The 25598-nt window shown below is 40.0% G+C and overlaps 1 protein-coding gene across 1 annotated transcript in view; it reads right to left on the reverse strand.

The window, feature by feature from the left end:
• The window catches only part of BRD7 (bromodomain containing 7), a 34160-nt gene that overhangs the window by 336 nt on the left and 8226 nt on the right, over positions 1–25598 (reverse strand). Inside the window, exons 6-16 of the mRNA XM_075940250.1 lie at positions 23296–23406; positions 20019–20203; positions 18592–18715; positions 16656–16731; positions 14852–14959; positions 12357–12489; positions 9130–9241; positions 4398–4451; positions 3207–3315; positions 2565–2708; positions 1267–1410 (exon numbers count right to left, since the gene is read on the reverse strand). Of these exons, the coding sequence (XP_075796365.1) occupies positions 1267–1410; positions 2565–2708; positions 3207–3315; positions 4398–4451; positions 9130–9241; positions 12357–12489; positions 14852–14959; positions 16656–16731; positions 18592–18715; positions 20019–20203; positions 23296–23406 (1300 nt within the window). The remainder of the gene's footprint in view (positions 1–1266; positions 1411–2564; positions 2709–3206; positions 3316–4397; positions 4452–9129; positions 9242–12356; positions 12490–14851; positions 14960–16655; positions 16732–18591; positions 18716–20018; positions 20204–23295; positions 23407–25598) is intronic.

The raw sequence follows: 25598 nt of genomic DNA on the forward strand, positions 1-25598 counted from the left end.
GACAATACATTACTCTTGCAGTGTACAGTTCCATAAATGTATTTTATAAGATGTATTGATCTCAGAAGCCTGAGTAACTATTAGGTCTGTTTTTCATTTCAGAAATATGCTAAACTGCTTGAAAAATTTGCCTAAAGGTAAAATTATCAAGAAATGCAGTGACTAGCATATAACTAAAACCAGTTTGTTATAAGCAAGAGGAATGGAATATACCATATTGTATGCTATAACACGTTATGCAATTCATTGTTTTTTTTTTAAATCCTGCTATTTTGTGTAGTAAATGGTTTTTTAAACAAGACTGATATAAAAATACTAAATGAAGTTGAAAACCTAGCATTTAATGCAGTGGCCACATGGAGAAATCTGGTAATTCAAAAAAGTCAAAACTTTGTATTAAAGTGTCAATATCCATATTACATTGTGTAGGCCAGGACACAAAAAAGGGAGGTATATATTTAAGGAAGATAAATGCAAAATACCATAAGTACAAACATGGTAGTAAGTTGCAGTAGAAAACTTTAATGATTTCATGACTGAGTTGCCAACTACAATGTTACTGAGGCCACATCTACACTTATTGAGGATCTACATGGCTGTGACTGATGCACTGGGGGTCAATTTAGTGGGGCTAATGAAGACGCACTAAATCCAATGCAGAGCCTTCTCTAGTTGACCACTCCACTGAAATGAGGAATAAGGTAAGTCAATGGGAGAGCAGCATGGCGTCGAGTAGACACTGCGGTAAATTTACCTAAACTACATCATCTATGCTGCACCAACGTTGAGCTGGAGCCAAGGCCACAGGCTTAAATATTCTTTTCACTCTTTTCAATAGGTGGCACTTTAGAATTGAGCACCATTAAATAGAAAGATTAAAAAAAAAAAAAAAGGAAAAATTCCAATGCATACATGCAAAAATAATACTAAAAATGTTTAGGAGCAGTCAACCAATCTTCTCTACATGTGCTGTTTTCATCTTCAGTCAGTCATGCAAATGCAAAAATTACAAAATGTATGTATAGGAAAACATTTTTCATTCTACTAATTTAAGTGGTTACACCAAATCTCTAAGCAAAAAAAAGTTACCCTGGGACTGAGAACAACCATGGCAAATTTCCATCCAAAAAATATTTAAAAAGAGGGAAGACACACCAGAAATTGAGACTCCCGTTTTAACTACTGCTTTGCTATCAATAATGCTATAATGACTTGCAGATGTAATTTTGTTCTACTACAACATGTCTAAATACACTATATACTCACCATCCACTAAATCTACAAAACTGGCCTCATTGTCAGGTACAGGAACTGAAATTCCCATTGCTTTTCGGATTCCATATGTGCTCACAATGTCACCGGGGGTCACTTGTTGTGCGAGTTCTTTTAAATTATTGGTCACTCTCTCCGCTAGAAGGTTACAATAATATAAATTAATTTGTGTATTTACAAATTGTCCAGAATAGCTGAACTGTCCTTTCAGCTACAGCCACACAACTGCCATTAGTACTTAGCTTTAGAGAATTTGTATTTGCATAAAATTAAATAAATGTCTATAATAGCATATATTTAGAGTAGGGGTGGGCAAGAGAGCCTCCACAGGCTGGATCTGGTCCACCAAGCTGGTTGATCCTGCCCATGACAGCCTTAATGCTCTCCTGCCTCAAGGCGCTGATTGTGGGTGTGCCATGCCTAAAGTGAACTACCAGCTGTTCAAAACAGCTGGTGATTCACTCTAGGCTCCTGGCATTGCAGAGGAGCGTTAATCGTATATTGAAGGCATAAGGTACCAGAGGGAGAGAAAAGGCAGCATTTTCCTTGACCATTTGAAAATTGTCATTAGCAGAGTTTGGGGGGGGGGGGGGGATGGTAAAGGAGCTGGAGAAAGCAAGAGCAGATGAAACAGCTGCTTACTAAGGCCCCTTTGAGAAGGGGACAAAAGTCAGGCAGATTATTGAAAGCATAAGGTAATGCTGCTTCAATATTATATATGTGCTACATATCAGAAGGATCACAGTGCAAACTGCTGGTTGGGAAATCAATGACAAGTGACCCACATAGCACCCAAGGCACTGGTCTCTGGATCTGGGTATTTTGCTATTGGTTCTCAATCTTCACTGTGCACTAGAGCTATTGTTTCTCTTCAAAAAAGGGAGAATTTGGTCCACTTAAGACTTGTATGAAACTGGTAAAAGACAGAGGGAATACACAAGCATAAGAGCTAAAGTCTTTCAAATTAATGCAGCATTTTAGAATTAAGCTATGTATTTGACCTTAGTTAACAATGAGAACACTTGTACAACGGTTTAAATGCATTGCAATAACCAAAGCAAGCAGTTATTTTTACACATCAGTCATTTTCAAACAGAGAGAAGAGACTTGCTTCAAGGCAGTTTCAGTTTAGATTAGTGCCCAGGTACTTATCATAAGTATGGGGATCTGCAGGCCACCAATGGAGCCCCAGTGGGCCACAGGTTACCCACCACTGACTTTACCTGTAATAATCTGATAAAAATTCCAAATAACCTGTTTTATAAAAATAAATTAAAAGTAGTTATACACACCCAGATGCATTTCTTTGTAAGATGGGCCCAAAAGACAAATCATATTGGGAGGCGGTTTTGTACTCAGGCGTTCATTTTGAGCATCTTGGAGCTCTCTGAGTAACTTTGTTGTTTCATCAAGTTTCTTCTGGAAGATTTCAGCCTCTGATTGATAGAAAAGCCTGTGTCAGTGAAAGGAGGATACACATATGCTCATTCACAAGCTCCAGCAAAGCAATTATGGGATAATACAAAATACAAGGTTCCTGAATACAGGCAGTCCCCGGGTTACATGGATCCGACTTACATCGAATCCCTACTTACAAACGGAGTGAGGCAACCCCGCACTAGCTGCTTCCCCCCAGCAGACCAGGGAGATGTGAAGCGGCTTTTCTCAGCAGACACCTCAGCTTGAGAATAAAGGACTGAGGGAAGTGAGGTGTGGGAGAATAAAACTGAGCTCTGGAGAAATGTTTGGCTAGAGTTTCCCCTACAATATGTACCAGTTCCGACTTACATACAAATTCAACTTAAGAACAAACCTACAGTCCCTATCTTGTACGTAACCCAGGGACTGCCTGTATACCAAAGAATTGAGATTGTGATAAATGCATTTATCACAAAAAATAGCATTTGCATTCCTAATTGCAGTAGATTACTCACCTTCAGAGTCAAATTCCTCTACGTGAATTCCAAAATTTGTTACTGCTTTCAGTGCTGTAAGCCTATCATGATTAGAGTCCAACCTGTTGGCAGCATCTGTTTCTATAATCTAAACCCCCCCGCCAAAAAAACCAACAAATAAGTGTTTGTTTAAATCAAGTTGTTTTTTAATCCATCTAGAATGCTTTTGCAGTCTTAGTGTATTCACAACATGCCTCAGGTGGTACATCAGCAGGATTAAATCACCAAATTTAATCTGTTGGTTGGATCATTAGATTCCTGGGGTTGGGCAGGGTACTGACAGGGAGGGCTGATCCCTGCCACCACTTCAGCAGTGTGTACATTAGAATACTGTCAGATGCTGGGAGACACTCTAATTTAGATTTTAAAGCACAACCATCTCTTACTGTACTGTAGTTAACTATTTGTGTTAAGATTTGCAAACAGTCAAAGCTCTGGGCACACATACAGAAGTGGCCTAACAAGCACACAAATTATGACCAACCTCCAAATATAAAATCCTCCTGCACCCGTCCCAAATCAGGACTCTCCACAACCCACGTTTCCCCAAGATGAAATTCTAAAGTATAGTCTATTTCTGAAAATACTGGCATCAGCCTTTTCCTACTCAAAAAGAAATTCTTCAGATTTCTCTGTCTCTCAGGCTATGGCTAGAACGCAAATTCCGACTTTTCTTTGCAGATCTTTTTCTGCTTTCCTTACGGAAGAGACTTTTCTGAAATTCGGCCCTGGGGCCAAATTTTGGAAAAGCCTCCTCTTTCAACACATCCCTTTTTCTTCATACAAAAAGGATAACAGGGACAGTGAAAAAACGTGTCCACTTTTTCGGGAACTGTTTCGAAAAAGCAGATGTTTTCCTTGGAAGTGGCATAGCTTTTAACAGGATACCTCTGGTACCTTGGAAAAGCTCTGCAGTGTAGACATAGCCACAGTCAGGGGTATCAAAGCCAATCAAACCTATATTTTGATGTGAGATTTACTTTTTGGACTTTATCTTCAAAACTTGGAATACAAAACAGTTACCATAAAAAGCATGGAGTTTTGAATGGTAGCACACAAAACATCTGCTTATATAACTGCACACATTTTCCCAGCTTCAAGCAGTTTTGCAGTTAGAGGTTAAAAATGCCTCTTGAGAGTAGCTCCTTGGAAAAAGATAGAAAATATCACCTCTACATCTTTTATTGCATCACTCCTCCCATGTTGACTTTCTGCATCCATCGACTGAAATTGGGAGAAAAAGGGCATTTAATATGACATTAAAATAAGTTCCTATTTTAAAGTACAAAAACAAAACAAGAATTGTACAATGGGATGTTCTTAAATGGAGGGAGACAAAACAGTGTTATAGGTTTTCACTGATAACAAAAACTATACAATAGTCCATTCTGAGAGAGCATTCATTATATCTCTCTTGTAACAGAAGTTAGCAGCAAGAGGTTTCCTTCTATTAAGTTATTTGGAACATGTGAGTGTAATTACTGCAATGAAAGCCATTTCAGTTATTACAAAATGTCCTCCATTATTTTCTTTGCAAATGTTCCCTTTTTGGATCAAAATTGTCCATTCATGATTTGAGACTAAACGTTTTTTTCTTTGGGGTGGGGTGGAAGGAGGGAACATGGGGGAAGAAATTTGAAGAAAATTCCTTTAAGTTAGAACATGTGCTACAGTCTCTGTTTTTTAAAAAAGTTAGTATCATTCTTTAGACTAAAGCAAAAGTGAGGGAATCCTTTAAGCGGTACTAACATAAAACAAGTAAAATAGTATTTCCAGGCAGAGGTCCGACATACCAGTATTTTCAGTCAAAAGAGCAACCAACAGTTTTACTAATTTAACTGATTAACATTTGAATCTCAGAGCTATGAACTCCCCATTCCCTTCAAAAATGATGTAAAACTCTTACAAATCTAATTTAAAAAATGGGAATATCATTAATAACACCATTTATTTTTTAGATAGGCCCAGAGTTAAGCCAAAAACCTGTGGACAACATTATGGTATCATGCTTTCTTCCTGCCAAATCAGCCCTTCTGGTTGGTGGTAACATTCAGCATGAGCACTTCACAGGTATCATGTTTGTTTGTGCTAAATAACTAAGTATTTAATTAGCAGAATAAATAAGTAAGGGGTAGGAGGATTATTCTCTCTCCTAAGATAGCTAGATTGGCTGCTGCTAAGGGCAAACTAAACATTTAACAGAAACCTCTGCTCCCAAAATGCAAAACAAGTGATTTTATCATGGTATGTTCCCTGACCAGCAAAGACAAAAATTGTAGGTAGATTCTACAGCAGGGATCAACAACCTTTTCAAACCAAAGAGCCAAATTACATCAAGATTCAGAACAAGTGGTCAAAGAGCTGTGTAAGAATGCCCATTTGCATGACTGAGCAGGGGACAGGGTGCCTGGCCAGGGGGAAAGGGGCAGGAGGAAGGGAGGGGATAGGAGCAGGCTGGGGGTGTGGTGTCACAGCAGGGGGGTGAGTGAGGGGTCTGGTCAGGGGGGGTAAGAGGTAGCCACTAACTTGCTTTCACAACACATTGCAGGCACTGTCTAACAGAGCCTCCTACTGCTTCCATTTGCTGGATTCTGGCCAGTGGGAGCAAAGGGGAAGCCTCCAGGAAGCAGGGAAGGAAAACGGCAGGGCACAGAGCCATTTTTGTCTCCACTTGTCCCCCGCACACCAGATCCAGCAGGGAGGCTTGGGGCTTTTTACTTCCCGTCCTCTCCCCAGCATGAAGCTAGCGCTGGCATTCCAATATTCTTGGGGGGAGGGTCATAAGCCTGTAGCACCAGCACTGGCTCACTGCTGCAGGGGGCGCTAGGGGAGGCTAAGCTGGAGCTCCAAAAAAGCCATACCATATCTGGCTTCCTAGTGAGCCGTAGGTTGCCAACCCCTGCTCTATAGAGACCATTACAATAGGGAGAGATAAGGACTTGGTTCATTTTGAAAATTTTCACTTCGTTACAGATCGGGTTGGCAGGTGTCCGGTTTTGAACCGCACAGTCCAGTATTTGAACTTTCTGTTTGGGAAACAAATTGAGATAATATAAATGAGAAAATATAAATGTCTGGTATTTTCTAACTAAGATGTAATGTAGATTGTGTTGGAATGTCAAGTGTGTCCGATATTTTTGTTGAAACCATCTTGCAACCCTAGTTATGGAACTTGATGGACAGGTTGTCTCTGATGCTGGAAAAAATGCTAAGGGACAATTCAACTTCCACCTCAACCTCATATAAAAAAGATGGTGAACCCATCATGGGTGACGGGTATCAATTCCTGACTTTGCTATATGATTGGTTCTGAAACAGGCCAGTATGAATAGCCTCTTGACTCCTTCCTGTCTGCATATCTTAATACCTCCAAAAGAGATTCATTAGATCTAGCTGTGCACCACAATACTGCTTATGGAAATGGAAATGTCAAGCAATCCAGCTCTATACTTTCCTATTGTAAAAGAAAGACCTCATAAGATAAAGATGTGATAATGGCTCGCTAAACCCTGCAAAAAACAGTTTCTAGCCATTCACTAACAGCAGAAGCAAGAATCATTCCCTCATTCATCTCAACTATTTAAATCAGGGATGGGGAATCCATTTTTGGGTAGGTGGGGAGAGCAGCACTGACCCACAGCAAAAAAGTCAGTCAGAGGCTATGACTCCCAATTGAAAAGGAGAAAGACACTCCCCACATTCCGCTTACACACCAGAGTCGGGGGGGGGGGGGGGGCGAGAGGAAAGGGGACAGGCTAGTAGATGTTGTATGTGCCAACCCCAGAGGGGGGCAGCGGGGGGGGGGGGGGGGGGGGTTGAGTGCCAGTGCTGGGGGGAATCCTGAGCCTTGGGAGCCAGATCCAGGCATGCCAGGGGCCCGAATTTGGCACCCATGTCTGAGCTTTGCCACCCCTGATTTAAATAGTTAGGAAAGGACAGTCTTTTCTTTAGAAAAGTAGAATTTAAAAGCATTAACAGTTACATCAACTTAACATTAGGGCTGAAAGTAGCAAAAGGAATACATGTTTCCTGAATGATTTATGACATTAAATACCTTCAACTGCCCATTTGCAAAGAAACAGTTGCACATCTGTACTATTTCAAATATGGCCTATGTTAACGTTGTCGCAGGAGCCTTCTCTTCTGCATTTCCTGGCTTTTAACTATCTGACTTCATCTTTATACTACAACATTTAATGCAGCGTTGTGTATGGAATGACTATGTACAAATGGCAAAATATACTGTTTTGCTTGTGCTACTGTTCACAGAACTATTCTGTTTATGTTAAGTTGCTATTAAATGTTTTATAAGTTTGAAAATGCTCACTTGCACAGCTTCAAGCTGTTCACTGTGGAATTATTTATTTAAAAATTGCTTACATTAATCTTGTGGGAATTTACACTATGAAGTCATATTTTATGAGTATGCACTCTGTCCACTGTATGGCTTTATATAAAGTTAGGTAATAGCAGCTAGATAATAATGGTGTATAATATACATAAAGTTGACTCAATAAATCACTTATACAAATCAAGAGTGGCATAACTGCATTTCTGCCTGTGGAAAGCAGTCAGTGTTTGCTACTATATCTCTTGCCAGTGTTTTGATGCAATTATTTTTTGGAAAATCATGGCAGTTGTCAAACTTATGTTCTGAAGCAACTCTCATCACGAAGCCAACTGCACAGTTTATTTATTGCTTCAACTTAAGTGACTTCACTAGACAATAACTCCAACTAAAAGATGTCTATTTTCTCTCTCCCAGCATTATCTGAAACAGCATTTAAAATGGAAACACATAATTATAGGTATTTGAAAGAATGTGCAAGTGATATCAATGAGAGAAACTAAAGAAAAATTGAGTTTCTTACATTAACAATTATATTCTCAGCTTCACTTTCAATGGAGAATGAAAAGCAGATGAAAACATTTCATTCATTCTGAACTGTTTCAGGAGAGATTAAATCTTTTGTAACTGACTCATTGCCTATAATGGTAAGTGTTATGGGGACCAATGGGAAACCCCAAGGCACCGCATATGTAGAATTTTCTCCAATGCCTTTTGTATGTAAATTAAATGTGTAACTGCTGAATTTTTCAGTGGTTTCACGTATACAATGCAGAGGGGTCAGGCGGGAGCATAGACTCCCACTTGCCCCCCGCTGCCACCTCTGATGCAGTGGGGCAGGAGGGGAGTGGTTCTGCAGGAGCTGTTACGTGCAGGGAGCAAGCTTGAAAGACAGCTTCCTGTGTGTACTGGCTCCCACCTGCCCCCCTCACCTGCAATGATACTGGGGCTCTGTGGGAGGCAGTAGGAGGGAGGGGGAAAGAGGTGGCTCCACAGGAGCCAGTACATGTGGGGAGCTGGCTTAAAAGCCAGCTTCCCACAGGTACCGGCTCCCAGACTTATTGGTTAATAATGTAAATTACTACATGCTAGCATCTCTAGTGGGAATGTGAGAAAATATCCTTTCTGATACTGAAAGCTACTACAGGTAAAGTCTTATTTAATCCTCAAATCAAATGGTTTAACAACCGCAACAGCATCAGATACCCCAAAATCTGCACCCTAGCTTGGCAGAACTACTGTAATGCCATATCTATCTTACGAGAATAGATCATATTTAATAATTGGTTAACTAATATGTTAAATATTAGGACATATAGGTTATAACATTTCAAAACCCATTAATTTGTCAGTCATCATCCCTACGGTAGAGACATGTCAAAACATGATAGAAGATGCCTACAATATGAAAACAGGTCATACTCAAAAACCACATTAACTCAGAATGAGAAATGCCCGTTTCTAAATCACATCAATTCAACGGTCTTCATAATTTTAATTTCATTCTCTTCTAGAGCAAACCAAGCAACAAAGTTCCCAAATCACAATTCTTACCGTCTCTGTTTCTCTCAGAGATCTAGAATGTCCCCCTTTAGTTAAAACATCCAGCAAACTATCAGCCATAACATATGGGTAATCTTGAGACTTTGCCAAATAATCATGAATACTGAAAGGGAATTACAATGAAATCAATCTCACATCAAGCATAAATGACAGGAATAAAAACAACCTGTAAATGGTCAGTATGTTAAACCACTGTACTGAGTTTTGAAAATGCTGGTATTAGACTGGCAAGGGATTCAATTTAACAGATTTATTTTTTTGTTTATAAATGGCCAAGGCTGTAGTAGCCTGTGGAATATCTTAGATTCCCAGCATAGTCTACAGTGCATCCAGATCTCAAACTGCAATTAATTTGGCATGTTTGATATTCATTAATGCTATTAGACTTGCTTAAATAACTTATTTAAAGTGAGTTACACATCATGGAGTATTAACAAGACTTACAGCCATTTTGCTCAGGATAGTAAATCTGTTTCAAATACAATATAGTGTCTAAAATGATAATCAGAAGTTTGTGGTGCAAGGAGATGGTCCATTGTTACCCTCGCTATTTGTGAGCCAACATTAGACACTACAGGTTGGACCTCCCTGGTCTGGGACCCTTGAGACCAGATGAGGGATTCTTCTGGACCAGGGGAGGTTATTTCAGACCTCCCTGATGCCCCTCTCCCTGTTTCCTGGCTCCCCTCGCATCCCAGCTGAGCTACGTGCCAGCTTCTGTCCCCTCCCCAGCCTAACTGAGCCATGCACCGGCTCCTGGCGCTCCCCTCCAGCCCAACTAAGCTACTCGTCCTCTCCTGCAACCCAGCTGAGCTGCGTTTAGGCTTCCTCCTCCCCTCCAGCCAAACCACATACCTGCTCCATCCCCTCCCCCTTTGCAACCCAGCTGAGCTGCGTGCTAGCCTCTCCTCCTCCCCCCCTTGCAGCCCAGCTGAGCTGCACACCAGCTCCCTCCCCCACCTTTGCAGCCCAGCTGAACCGCAGGCAGGGTTCCTGCCCCCCATTCCCAATCCAGTTGAGCTGCTTGCTGGCTCCCCTCTTGCATCCCAAGTGAGCTGTGCGCCAGCTCCCATGCCCCCACCTCCCTGCAATGCTCTGGGACACTCTGGTCCTGGAACATCCATGGTCATGCGGGACCACGGAAGTTGTAGGACCAGAGAACCCTGGACTAAGAGGAGCAACCTGTACTAATAAAAATGCCTCATGTCCAACATAATAAATTTCCTTAGAAATTGTAAGTAGTATTCTGTCTCTACATCTGTAGCCATCAACACTCTTCAATTTCTAAACAAGTATTAAAGTAGGATGGCACATTTTCTAAATTTCAACAACAACAGATTCTTTTACCAGTGAAATAACTCATGTAAGTGGATTTTCATTTTTTCCAGAACATCTTTGCACACTAAGTATCTTCCAGTTAATTATATTTCTTTATGCTTATGTTGCTTAAATACTTAAAAGGTATTTTGCAGTTGGATGCAATGGTGATTTGGTAGAAGTCCCTAGATCAGTGTTTCTCAATGTGGTCTGTGAAACCAATTTGAGAAACATGCTAGCTGGTCTTGTCAGTTTGTTTATTTACCGTGGCCATGGAGCCTTGCAGCTCCCATTGCCCCGGTTCACTGATTGCAGCCAAGGCCCCTGGTTACAGACAACGGTGAACGGGAGCTGCGAGGCTCCATGGCCGCAGGGCTGGTAAGTAAACAAACTGGCATGCCAGTCAGGCTGTCTATACACTAGCGCGATCTTGCACAAAAGCGGCCGCTCTTGCGCAAAAACTTGCTGCCCGTCTACACCGGCCGCGTGTTTTGCGCAAGTAAATTAACGTTCTAATGTATAAAATCAGGGCTTCTTGCACGAGAACTCTGACGCTCCCGCTCAGGAAGAAGCCCTTTTGCGCAAGAGCTCTTCCAGAAGAGGCCAGTGTAGACAGGCAACATAAATTTCTTGCGCAAGAGAGCGTCTACACTGGCATGGATGCTCTTGCACAAAAGCTCATGCCAGTGTAGATGCTCTCGTCCGGAAGAGTTTTTGCAGAAGAACTCTTCCACAAAAGAAAATGCACCAGTGTAGACGTAGCCTCAGTGTGTTTCTCAAGGAGATTTAGCAGACCACTTTGAGAAACACTGATCTAGAGATTTCTACCAACCACATCACCATTGCATCCAACTGCAAAATACCTTTAAGTATTTAAACAACACAAGCATACAGAAATATAGTTAACTGGAAGAAAGCTATTAAGTTTTGATGATACTATGTGAGACAGACCTAACCCAGCAGCCTGCCACATTCAGGCAGAAGGCAGGTATACACAGCACTGTGTAAGTGTTTTTTCTCTTTTTAGAGTAAACCACTAAAGCCTGCTGCAATAAAAAAAAATGAAGGCAGGAAAACACCTGGGGCTAATTAACTAGCTTGATCACGCAAGTCACTCAACACCTGCAGCCTATTACAGCCAGTGGAATTGCTTTAGAAGGCCTCCTCTAGCTAAGGAGAGGGGGAAGACAGTGTGACCAGAAGAAGAAAGGAGGAACAAGAAGAAGCAGTTGGCTGTGAGCTAACAGGTACCAGAGGGAGACATTTGGAGGGGCTGTTTAGGGGAAATGGCCGTTTAGGGCAAGTGGCCCAGGGAAAAAGCTGCCAAGTCGGAAGGAAAAACAACCTTGACTACTACTGCTACTTTAAGGACCCTGGGCCAGAACCCAGTATAGTGGGTGGGTCCCCTCCCCCAATCCCCTGCCAACACAGAGCCAAGATGAGAGACTAGGACTATCAAGGAGTTTTCACCCCAAAACCATGGACTAGCCTGTGATAAGTATGGCTCACTAAGCCATGGATGCTCCCTCCTGTAAAGATAGAGGTTGTGTATAGGACCACAATGAGTCTGAAGCTAATGTTATCTGCCAGTAGTGAGAGACCCACAGGGCATGGCCAGAACTTTGCTACATATGGTAGGTATGAAAGTTGAACCCAGATAATTTTGAAGTCACCCATTACCTATTTTATGCATCACAGTTTGATTCTGCTTTGCATGAGGAAAAACTGAACATCAGTTATCCAAAGACTACAAAAAAAAATGGGGCATTATATGCTGCAATTGCTCAGTATATTTTTTTTTAAGATATGCATAACTTGTGATAAAACAAATCATTAACAAAATCTATATAAACTCTACTACTCTCAAGATAGTTACTGGAATACAGATCGTTGTTTGTTACCTGAAAAACTCTGGATTAGAATCTTCTCCATATGTAGAATAGATTAAGTCAGAATCATCCTTGCTGATATTTGCAAATGTGGAGTCATAAGATGGAGCATAAGAACTGTAGGGCCCATAATTCAAGTATGCCACTGTTGAATAATACAATATCACAATTTATTCTTATCTTACATACGCACAAAATCATATTCTAACCTGAGTAATATTCAGTGTTGTAAAATTGTCCCAAACAGGGAACCTTTGACAATGCATTTCTTACAAGTTTTACTAAATTTGATGTATCAATGTAATTCCAAGAGTTTCTTACATACAAGCATTCCTTCAACTACATCTAGTTAAAGCACTAGAAAATAAACAGAAGTACAGTTCTGCATTGGCAGGGATTCAGACTAGATGACTTCACTGTGTTTTCCATCCCATTTCTATGCTTTGTAAAAGTTATTTGGCTTTTAATCCCTACATAAATCTGAATTCTCTAAACATTAAGGGCCCAATTTTATAAAAAAGCATGATGTAAAAAGGCATGCCATCACTATGTGCATAAATCTGTATTTCCACATAGATGGTTGAGGTTCCTTATGTCCTTAAAAATCTAAGTCTGATCTCGCTGTGCAGTTCATAATCATCTAAATTGGACATTGGAGGCCATAGAACCTCACCCATCAACTTCTGTAATAGAACCATAACCGGTGGCTGAGTTACTGAAGTAAGTCTTCATTATGATTTAAAGATTTCAAGTTACAGAGAATCCACCATTTACACTTGTTTACACCTGAAAATGATCCATACCCCATGATGCAGAAGGAAGTGAACAACTGTAGGATCTCTGCCAATCTGATCCAGAGGAAACTTCTTTCCCAACTCCAAATATAGCTATCAGCATCTAAGTAAGTGGGTAAAATCAACCAACCCAACACCTGGGAAATAATGTTTTAATAATTGAGAACCCCTGCCATCTAGTGTCCCATTACTGGCCACTGGAGATATTTACTGCTAATTACAGGTTGGCTACATGCCACTGCAGGCAGTCTCATACCGTCCCCTCCGTAAACTTGTCAAGCTAACTCTTGAAATAAGCTAGGTTTTTTCCCCTTAAAAGGCTGTTCCAGAACTTAACTTCTCTGATGATTAGAAACCCTTGTCTTATTTCAACCTTAAACTTGTTGATAGCTAGTTTATATTTATTAGTTATTGAGTCTACATTGGTGCTTAATATTCTTCATGAAAATATGCTTATTCATGTGAAGACATAACTAGACTATGCTTTATGCAAGATGCTTCATGTGAGATCACTGGAAAAGTTAATCTACTGAATATGATTGCCCAAGAGCAGCTGCGCAGCCACCATGTGGCTTTAGCCCTGAAGCCAGGGTGGGCTGTGTGGTAGCTGCTGGAGCCGGAGCTGTGGTGCAGCTGTCCCAAGCAAACACACTGAATTCAGAGGCAGCTTGTTGAAAGCAATGTGCATGATTCTCAAAACTGGCCAGTAACAAAACTTTCTTTCAAAGCCACTCTGACTTTCACTGCCCCGTGCTGTGCTCTCCTTATTGCTCTGGTGTCTGGATGCTCAAACATTCTGGTTAGGCGCTCTGCTTCTGGCCCTTATGCTGCCACATAAAGCTTTCCCCCTTACTCTTACAAATGTTATGGTGCATGCCGCATGCTGCCACCACACAGGGAATACTGCTTTCACTGAGCTCCAACTGATTGCCGGCTGTATTCCAATTCACTCAAATCAGGGGCTTGCCTAAACAACGTGTCTCTAATATGCCCAGATTCCTTCTCATCCTATTCCTGGAGTGTGCAAAAGCTCTCAACAGACTCCATCATTAGGCACACCATGGCAGACATCATAACAGTTCTTTGCACAAGGAGATCCATGAGGGGGGGCTATGCTTGTGCTGTTATGGCACATGTGCAGGTAACCAGGGGCAAAAAGACTGTTTCCCATTAATCTCAAGGAAGGAAACAGATGAGTGCATTATGGGAGTCTGACAACATCAACCTAGAACCACCCGCTGCACAGTTTTGGTCCCAGTATGAAGGGGAGCATAACCCACAATGCGAAGTGCTGCAGGCACTGTGGGATAGCTACCCACAGTGCACTGCTCTCAAAGTCAACAGCAGTCTACCTACTGGGGATGTGCTATTTCAAACTACTTCGAATTCTTGCACACAGCAGGGACATGGACCTTCGACTTTACAAAATTGAGTGGTAAGAAAGACTTTAATAAATTCAAACCTTATCTCGCAGTGTAGATAGGGCCTTAGAAAATATTTTAGATCTGCTTAGTTATTTAATACACAGTATATGAAAAATATGCAATATTCTGCTTCAAAGAACAATTAAGCACACTGCAATTTAGCTCTAACAGCAGTATAAAACCGAGTTCTAATCTCTGTGGTTGGCTGTTGTGAAGTTCAAATACCTATTATATATGAACTACTGCTGTTTTTAAGAAAATAAAGGTTTAAAGAAAATTCAATATTCACCTGGAGTTACTTTGTTCCTTTTGTCTTCTTTGAACCCCTGTAATGTATTAACTCCTGACTGAAGTCTTCCAGCTGTCATACCTAACTTCACAGGGCTGTAGCCTGGTTCTACAATACAGCACAATATAGAAGTGACCAAGGAATATTTAGCAACATTAAACAGATGCAAAATGTTCAACTTAATATGGAAGTTCAGTGCACAAATTCTGTGTCTGCAATTATAAAGATTTAAGTTCAAACTATATTATGGATACTCAAAAAAAAATCAGGTGTCAAAATTGCATTATGAACAAATTTCTGCAAAATATTAAGACAGACCCAAATAATACCAGTTTCTGGTTATATAAAGTTCAATGTGTTTAAACACAACAATATACTTACTGGTAAGACCACCACTTTTCCTGGAAAATTCAATGCTAATATAAAGTTTAAAAAAAAATTCTCTCCTTCCATTCTCCAATACGAGACAAAAAAAAAAAAAAATTGACATGGAATGGTAACAGAACTTGGATCTTTATTCTTGTCTTGTTCTGCTTAGTGCAGAAACCAGAGATGGGGAAGGGACAGTGTTGTTACTGAGACAGTGTAGATTACGCCTTTGTGGCCATATAACACCCCAGCCCCAGAACAGGGCAATAGAGAGGTCCTCCAAGCTGACTAGAGCAGCTACGTAGGACGCAGCCAATCTGGGCCTAGCAGGCTATTCTAAGAAGAGTTGCTGGGCCAGCCAGAGTGAGTTCAGTTTCTTGTAAGAGCTGGTGGAGAATGGTTGGTGCTTTAGGCTGGCTGCTGATATTCCATGAGAACAAAGCACTGAGATAAAGGTAAAGAATATGCAGGAGTTATAGAGGAGTAGCCCATGAATTATGACCGCAATAGAGTTTGTTTAAATGGACATTACAGACAGCTGATAACCAAAGGGTCCCTAGGCTGAGCCCTTGTCTAGAGGGAAGATCCAGAATTCCCTCCACCAGCCACTGTGAAAGTGGCCTGGACTTTGATGAACCCCCAAAATGAGAAATGAACTCTTAGTGGCCCAGCTGAAGAACTGAGGCCAGAAAAGCCCAGAGGCGCAAAGAGTAGAGAGGGAGCTCTGAGGAATGTGGCCTCACACTAGGGCTTAGATTGCATAAACAGCGGGGATAATTTGAAGGAGCCCAGAGGGATTGAGAGACTGTTTGGCCAGAGTATTGTGATAGGCTGTGCTGAATTGACTGAGTGAGCCCCAGGACAGGGCTGCAGATCCCTATTGAGAGTGAAGAAATAGCCCCCAATTAGACTTGTACCCAGAAAGGGTTTGCTTTGCTTTTATCAGACAGAGATTCCGCCAGAGAGCTGAGTCATGGAAGACCCATCTCAGAGAGTTTGCAAGCACAATCACTGGGCTGGGCAGCATTGGTGAGAGGTAAGTGCAACCATGTTATCTTTATACTTCCTTCTGTTCTGAAGTCCATCAAGGACTAGTGCGGCACCGCCATAATTTAGGAATAGCCAAAAACTGTAGTCTTGCCCGTTCCTCCTACCCTCCGCCTCTTAATCTGGAAATGCTCCCTAAACCATATGGCAGGAAGAGGTGGCAAAGCATATTTGTCAGCCGAGGATTTCCTAACAGCTTTGTATTTAACTGGTTAACTGGCCTGCCACAGGTAAGGGGGGGGACACTGAAGCAGCCCACTCCCCGTCCACAGCGTGGTTGGCCCGGCTGAGCTGGATGTAAAGGAGCTGCAAACAGTGACATGGCTGATGGCAGCTGAAGCACACACGAAGCGTGTCTCTAGTTAACATGCTAAACAGAGAAACATACCTCCTGCGTTAGCATCAAATGGATGAAGAAGTCCCAATGTTGTTGTACCATCTGGTTTTCTTCTTTCAAACTCACACTGAAACCAAATAAAGTTATTAAAACATTTGATTTTACAAATAACTTTAGATTTAGTATCTGAACCAATAAGAACTTACGTAAGACAATTTAAAACTCAAACGGTCAAAGAAAATTTTCCTTATTTATTGAGAAGAGTATTAAGAGATGAGATCTGACCCATGAACTTTGACGCTACAGTAGCTTTTAGTGATGTCAACGGGTACGCAATTAATTGGCACCTGGCCCAGCTAGAACAGACCTCTGCCGGCAGCATACCATTCCCCTGCCCGGCTGGAGCAGAAGCTAGTTAACCGGGTAAGCATATAAATTCACTGGTTGATATTTTATATAGGATGTTACATCCCTACTAGTTTTGCTATTTTTACACTTATTCTTCAGTTGATACTATCAGGTCACAACACAAGGTATTCAATCATTTAAATGGTAAACGTTAAAATTCACTTTTTTTTTAAACCAATAGTCTACAATCTGTATCTCTTCCAGTTACCAACTTCTGAAAAACTCTAATTTCATTATTGATAGGGAAAATATAAATTATTGTTGTGAAAGACTGAACAGATTTCTTGTGATAGAAATTATTAATATTAACAAAGATCTTTGTGTAGCTTAAGTTTTTCTCCAAAAAGGTACAAGGGAATACAGTAAACCCTTATGTAACATGCATTTTTTACGGGTGCATTTTTGACATACCATAGTTTTCCTTTATTGACCCATTTTTATGTTGCACATGCTATTTTTATATAAAGAGCAATCACAGGAGGGAGTTGGAGTGACAGGAGGGAGTTGGAGTGCAGGAGCCCACTCATGATGCCAGATCTACAGGTGCTTATCTCTGGGGCTCCCTGCAAGCAGCTTCACATGCTGTTTGTTCCTGGCAGAGACATGGCCAAATGGTATTGCCGGATGCCTTCACCACTGGCTCTGCCCTGCCCAGGCAGTACTCGCAAGGGACATGGGCAGTGCCTAAAGCCGCCTAATCGAGCCTCTACGAGGAACAAGCAGGGGAGCTGCCTGAGGTATAATCCCAGATCCAAGCTCCCTGGGGTTAGCTCCCTGTGGCCTACTGTTCTTGGCTAGGTAGCTCTATGCACTGCCTAATCCCCTCCCCAAGCTCTATAGTAGGAGGCAGCGTGTGAAGCCTCCTCGCCATACCTCCACCTCTACCAGGAACAGCAGGCACAGGGAGCTGCCTGAGATGAGTGTGCCATCGATTCAGCATTCTCAAAGTGTACAACTTTGTTATGTCTGGGAACATAACCCTATTTTCCCATTTATCTTAGTTCACATAACAGTTTCATAACGTGATTTTCTAGGAATGTAATTGCTACATTCAAATATTTGGTCACAAATGAAACAAGCCTGATTGTGTTAGTCTAGGGTCTTAACATCTGATCCCAGCACAAGATCCCAGCATCATTAAATACAGTTATCAGTCTACTTAGAACGGACTAAGTCTGAAATAGTAATTTTCTTTGTGCGCTAGCATTAAAATATTTTGAGTTTCTACACTGTACCGTTTATTATAAAGTTTAAGTGACTCAAAGTTTAATCTTTGATTAAAACTGTTTCTACCAGACTTGCATAAATGAGCTCTAAAATTAATTTACAATGTTATTTCAACTGAAGTCAAGAAGCATGATGGACCATACTACAGAGTTTAGTTTATTAAGTTCAATAAATATTCAACTGAAAAGTAGTTTTCAACTTTGTGTTTTAAAAGGTTAGATCTGAATCAAGAGTAGAAATAAAATGCAATGCCATTTATACCACTTATGCCCAGAATTTCAAATGATATAGGATATTAAATTGGCATTTCCCAAAGAGCAAACAAATGGGTTTCCAAATAGACTCAATTCACCTGAGTGTTCACAAGTCGTCTTGTTAACTTTCCTCCAGATTCTCTAATGACACGATCAATCTGTTCCTGTTCTCTTTCTAAGTTGTTATTCCTTAATTTTTCTTCAAGCAGATCTTTGTCTTTCCTGCAAGTATATACAATTTCTCACTTTACAGTCCAATGGAGAAACAGTCTCATGTCTCAAAGTACCTGGTATGTACAAAGGAGTTCAGTACGAGAAGGTTTAAACACAAGAAAACATGCATTAGAAAATTGTGACTAAAGATTGGTTGGTAATATTCTTCCAAAATATTTTTTCATTAAAAAACACCAATAAATCAAAACAAACTATTTGCAGGAAAAGGTCTGCTTTGACACATTAGATTCGAAGCTGAAAAGTTTCAAAATTATCAAAGTGACCCATTGTGACATTTTCAAAGCAACAATGTTTAAGGGGACTGGATTTCAGAATTGTTTTGAAATTGAGCTTATACTAAAAGTTGTGGTTTTTTTTTAAAGAATCAACTAAAACAATGTTTTGATTGATCCAAAATGGATTTTTTCAGGTTGTTGGATTGTAAAAGATCTCAATCAATTTCAAAAACATTTCCATCCTGAATCACAACAAAAAGTCAAATTCTTGCTGAATGGGAAGACTTTTTCCTGTCCAGTTCTATCTACAAATCAGAAAGTCGATTATACAAATAATTTGGTTCTCTGTGTGCTCATATCTCTGCAGAAGTCTTTACACATGGGTTTTTCCAGTTAGAGATTTGCTAGTTTGGGTTACTGCTATGCTCTGTAGTTGCATTCCCATAAACTAAAACATAGCTTTGGTACATTACAACAGTTTAAACACTGATCTGCTGGAACTATATTGTTATATCTTGCAGTAGCAACATTCAGAGGAATGAAGCCACTGGCAAATATTTTGAAGTATTTGTGATATTTCAATATAGAAGAACTGCTATTGTTACATGCATTCTCTGCAGCGTTTAAGAGCTATTTTTTCCTATCAAATACATAACAGGTGCCAGCTGAAATTCTCAATAGAGTGCATCCAAAACCTTTGAAAAATCATGTTTGCCAGCGTGCACTAACCCGGCATTACTTGAGTGAGTACAATTACAGACACATACACAAACTCCCTCTCCCCCCTAAATCTTGAAACAAATGAGTTAATTTTGGTGCAGAAATACCCTGATAATGCAAAATGAAGACCTTTCATAAAGTGGAACACACACATTTGATTATTTTGACCAGAGGACAGACCTAGAAGAAAAGAATGGAGGAAAAAACAAAATAACTTCCCTGATATTAGCAATCAGAGTTCTTGGTACATATGCAGTGCCAGACATGCAACAAGTCAGGTCTACTGATGTCAAAGAGCACATCTTTCAATAGAATTAGATTGAGTAACTTCAATCACTACTTAAACAATACTTCACTTTTTATGTTCCTTGTTGGGGCTTTTGAATGCTTTGATGTCCGCTTCCATCGATTCTTCTTTGTCTTTTCCAGGAACATTATCGTCTTCCCCACTTTGCTGCAATTCCAACTTATCTTTTTGCTTCCTGCTCTGCTGCAGGTCAGCCATGAAATCTATACTCTGTTTTAGGCTCTGTATTCGCTCCTAAAAATATACAAGGCATGTTTTCATTTCACATCTTCAGTTAACTTTTACAACTAATTCATAAATATTAACTTAAATGCTTTTCTTTCAACGCTGTCTGAATCATTTGATGATCAATAGATTAATATGGGATACTGTATTTAATAAGTGTGGCACCAGTACTGGAGCACGACCCTTAAAAAATGGACTGAGATGCCATTCCACTAAATTAGCGTTCAGTAGAGAAATGCTGCGTTTTTACTAATTTACACAGTATTAATATTATGAAAAACACGGAAAAGAGTTCAAGAGGAAATGTGTACTGAAGTGATAGGTCTGTGTACAGATGGGTTCAATTCTAGTAGCCACAAAAAGTTATCAGCTCTAACAATGTAATGCTCGTAGCCAGTTAAGTTTGATGGCAAGGTGTTTCTTTAAAATAAGTCAACGTAGTGTTTGCAACTAGCTTTAGAGCTTTTCTACACTAGAAACTTCTACTGGCATAGTTGTGTTGGTTAAAAGCATGGGGGAAAAAACACCACTATCCATACACATAAGTGTCTGGCAAAAGCCCTAGTGTAAATACAGTTTAAAAAAAAACAAACATTTTGCTTATATACAAGGATTGAACTCACAACCCTGGGTTTAGCAGGCCAATGCTCAAACTACTGAGCTATCCCTCTCCCCCAAATCTAAATTAAATTGAGATTTTAATGAACTCCTGAATATTTAAAGAATGTTCTTATTGTGATTTCATGATTTGTTCTAAAGTAGCATATTTTTATTATATCCATCCAAGAAACCAACCAGGAACCGTTTCAACCTTCAGAAAAACAAAGTTATTCCACTTTCCCATCCAACTATTTATAAGAGTGTAGAACAATTTTCAGTCTCCAAGGTAAACATTTAAAAGCAATAAAACATCACAGAATATGTGTTTTGCAGTTGTATTACTATAGTTTGAGTGTAACAAATGGGTTTGTAAACAGAGAGAGGGGACTTTTAGCAGGGCTGTTCTTCTTAGTGCTAAGAGCTGCAACAAAAAGCAATCTCTTTTTAAAATTTTCAGTAAGCTAAAGAATCCTTCCCACACAGACAGGAAAAGGAAAGAGCAAAGTAATGCAGGAAGGCTCAGGCTCTTGAACAAGAAAATAAAGACATAACAATAAAGAGGTCAGAATCAGCCACAGAAAAAGGCTGTATAAAGGTGCTGAATTTCCAGTCTTTCACCTGTTTTGCATCTTGCTGCTGTGTACCTGAAATCACAGTTTGTTCAGAGCAAAACAAATGTAATAACCTAAGATGTACTATGAACAGGTTTTAAAAAGATTACATTGCTCCTCTAAGAAGCAATGTTACCCAGTGAATACGAGACTATACTAAGTCTTAGGAAACCTACCACTGACCTAGTGTGACTTCAGGCAAATACCTTCATTGGTTTTCTTTCCTATCTCACCCTTGGTTAATTTTGTCTATTTAGACTGTTGACTTTTGGGGACAAAGACTATTATTTTGTGTTTGTAAAGAATCCACCAAAATGACCCACAGGCACTACAGTAAAACAAAAAAAGCCTTACTTTAACAACTTAGAATTTGTAAAACACTAAAAAGATCTAATGCTAAACAATGCTCAAAGATTATACTATTTTAATGTTCTAAGTCATACCAGTACAGGTTTCTGTACTCCTTCATTTAAAGCACATACCATCTGATTCATTTCTAATGTATCTAATACTGATTCAACGTCTTAATTTTCAATAGCTCCCAGTGACAAGGGTGCAAAGAACAAACTGTGTGTTTATATTGTAATGTCAACCCTCCCCACTCCAAGATGTCAGCAAAGGATAAAGTGCAACACTTAGCAAAGATGAGTGACAATGGTACAACGAAATATCAGGGTAAGGCTAGCAGGGAAGAAATAGTGGAAGCATTAGCAGGTTTGAGGAAGAGACAATAGATTAAAGTGTATTCTGCATCTTAAAACTTTGTTTCAAGCAATCTGAAGGATCAAATTATTTCACTAGTCCCTGTGAAAAACATTCCTAGTTCTCTCTCATCCCATCTCCCACAAAATTGATTAAAACGGAGGGGTATCACTGAAGATTGACTGTTTGACAGCTGGGTCCCCCAGCACCGGCTCTGCAGTGCTGCCTGCCCCCTATCAGAGGTAGCAGCGCGAGGAGGGGGGGGGGGGGGGGGGCAGAAGGCTGCCACAAAGCAGCCCTTGTCCATGAGGGGATTCAAGTTTCTCATAGCATCCCATAGAGCAGCCTCTGTCCACGGGGAGCTTGGACTCCCCTACCTCCCCCCCCCCCCCCCCCCCCACAAACAAGGACTGATGCTGGGCACCCCATGGACAGGGACTGCCGCCACCCTGCGTTACTGCCTCTGTATCAGTGACAGCAGCGTGGGATGGCAGGGGGCTCCCCTGGGAGTGGGGCTGGGAGCACACTGGCTGCCCCTGAGGACTATCAAATAGTCATGTAATTGCTAAAATTTGAGGCAGTTACATGACTATTCAATTACACACCAGCTAATATAATTAATTTAAATTAGAAATAAGCTTTTAACAGTGAGAGTGATCAACTACTAGAACAAACTACCCAGGGAAGTTTTGGATTCTCCATCTCCCAAGTCTTCAGATAAAGACTGGATACGTTTCTGGTAGTTACGCTTGTGTCAAACATAAGTTATTGGGCTCAACCGACAGATAAACTGGTGAAATTCAACGGCCCTTGATAAGGTGATACTAAAAGAAAATATATCCCATATTAAGTCCCACCTATTTAACAGCAAAAGCAATATTTGTGCAGGATTTAATATTTGTCTTCCATAAACAAATTCCCTACAACTGACCTATGAGAGAACAGTAAACAGTTTTCAACCAAAAGTTTATAATGCAGAAATTATGTCAATATTTGAAATACTACAGTTCCTTCTTATTGTATCAGACCCCAAATGACTCTGCAGTCTTGCATGCATTTACAATATTATCTCAATCCATCTTGAAAAGAAAGTTTGGGGATGCTCATGCAACTGTTACTTCACTCAAAGACCATAACTAACTAACTAACTAAACAAACAAAAATTTTGATACTTAAATTTTTCATTACCTGGCTCAGTATTTTCATTCCTGAGTGCAGTAGTTTCTTTGCAGCTTTGTAATAAATAGTCTCTGGTTTGTTGTAGATCATGGCATTAGTGCACATCAATTTGAAGTTGTCCTGTACAAAAAAAGTTTTGAATCAGAGTAAAGATAGATCATAAAGGATGAAATACTAAAATAATTAGCTAAGATACCAGTGGTGTATTGAGCTTAAGGTAACAAAACTTCAAAAAAGTCTGTTGCAGTTTCAAAGATGTTTTAAGTAATTTAATATTAAAAATAGTAAGGTCAAGCTTTTCAGAACATATGAATTTAGACAATTTATCCATATGTTAAAACCCACATAAGCAGTCTGATACGAGATTTGTTGGGTGCTCAGGATTTCTGGAAAAAAAAAGCTGCTTATTTAAGTACTTACTTATGGATGTAGATCTCCATTTTTAAAATCTTGCCCGAAATCCTTAATTGTTTTAAAATATATATTTACTTGAATGAATTGCATTTACTCATTGAGGTGTTAGTTGTCTCTCTCAGAGACAGAAATACAGAATTCTAATCTTAGCAAAGGGTATCGAAAAGACTAACAGGATGACCTGAACTATGTCAAGACTTTCTTTACATAGATATGCTAGACCTCCCATTCAACCATTTACGCCGTGTATCAAAGTTGAAATGAAAACTTAAGTTTTGGCACAAAATATCTTCCATTATGAATCAGTGCAGTTGTGTATAAAAGGCAAAGAAGCCAAAAAAAGCAAGCAGAAACAGATTCTGTAGAGCTGTGCACCGCACTAATCTGATGCAGCTGAAACAACAATGGAATGTTTTCTTCAGCTTCAGAGCTCTGAGTAAGAACATTCATTTTGGGAAAAAATTGGAAGTTAACAGTGATCCAGATATTAGCTGCACAAATTGCAAACACGTTATTGTCAGAAATTGCAATTCTGAGGGCCTCATTTGAACCTAGTCAGGCAGGTGAAGGGCTACTGAGTATTTTTACCCATGAACAATGTGATTGCTGATTACAAAGGTTGCTTTGGTGTTCTGTGCCACAACAAAAGTAAAACTATATTACGCTGCCTTGAAAGTGATGCTGATTCTGCCTACATTATCTCCACATCCCAATGAAATACAGTTATTTTATAGCCTCAGTTTTCCAGGAAAGGGGTACAGATTAGAACGGCAGCAGATCTTAAATGTGATGAGTAGCTTAGCATTTTGGTACCTAAGCCTGTGTATTACTCATTCACACTAAACTGTTCAGTTTTAGTGCACATGGAATAAACGATCAAGCCCTTAAGGCACATTGCTATGTCAGGATGTTAAGGACTAGTCGACTAGTCGCTTCAGCTGCCTCCATCTGATAGAGGGGGGTACTTCAAAGCAGCAGCGCCACTTGGAGCCACAGCATTTCAAAGGGGCAGCGCCATCCTATTGACTAATCGAATAGTCAATTAAAAATGCATTGACTATTCAATTAGTGAATTACATGGTACTTAATATCCTTTTTGCTATGACTGTTGGCTCTTGGAAACCAATTATGAATCTTCAGAGGAAATCCTTTTTGGCAGCAACAAGAAACCTGAAGAGACATCACAGCACTGTGACCCAGTCCCTGGGGCTGAGTTTAACTTTAACCCCAGTTATGTTAGATTTATGACTGACCTATTGCAGGGGGTTTGGGATCATTATTCAGAGAAGCCATGATATCAGTTTAACCCTTGAGTTTAACTTGAACGGTTAGAAGTAGCATCTTTAATTTCTTGAAAACATTGAATTCCACTGAGCATGAGAGTTCCCCATATAGACCAACAAAATGACAGGTTCTTTCCCAACTCCTAGACATCTACAAAGGCCTGCAGATGAGAGCTCATCTCTTCTTGAGATGACAGGTTTGTTCTTGAGGCCAAAGCAATTTGACAGACATTTGAGTACCTCTTTATTATTAATGGGAAGATAAAGGCAATGCCAGACAGAAACAGCTTTCCTTGGAGATCTCACACTTGCACTTGTCAGATAGAAAACAGCAGTAAAAGGGTCATATGTGTATTATGTTTTACTTTTAAATTTGCTATTTCGGGGGTAGGCAAATTTGATGAAATAGTAAGAGGTAGGCAAGAATGACAAGTTCATTCACTTCAATTACGTTTTCTGGTTATATGCAAGCCATTGTAAATTTTGCAATTTTATACTGAAATAAAGACATCAAATGGAATTTTGAATTACAAAGTGATAGCAACCATTGGACTCCGTAATAAAGTTCCTACGGACTTGCACTTGTGTGCTTTAAGAGTAGAAGGCTATGTTTTT

Source organism: Pelodiscus sinensis, chromosome 12 (genome assembly GCF_049634645.1).
Source record: "Pelodiscus sinensis isolate JC-2024 chromosome 12, ASM4963464v1, whole genome shotgun sequence".
Classification (NCBI taxonomy): domain Eukaryota; kingdom Metazoa; phylum Chordata; order Testudines; family Trionychidae; genus Pelodiscus; species Pelodiscus sinensis.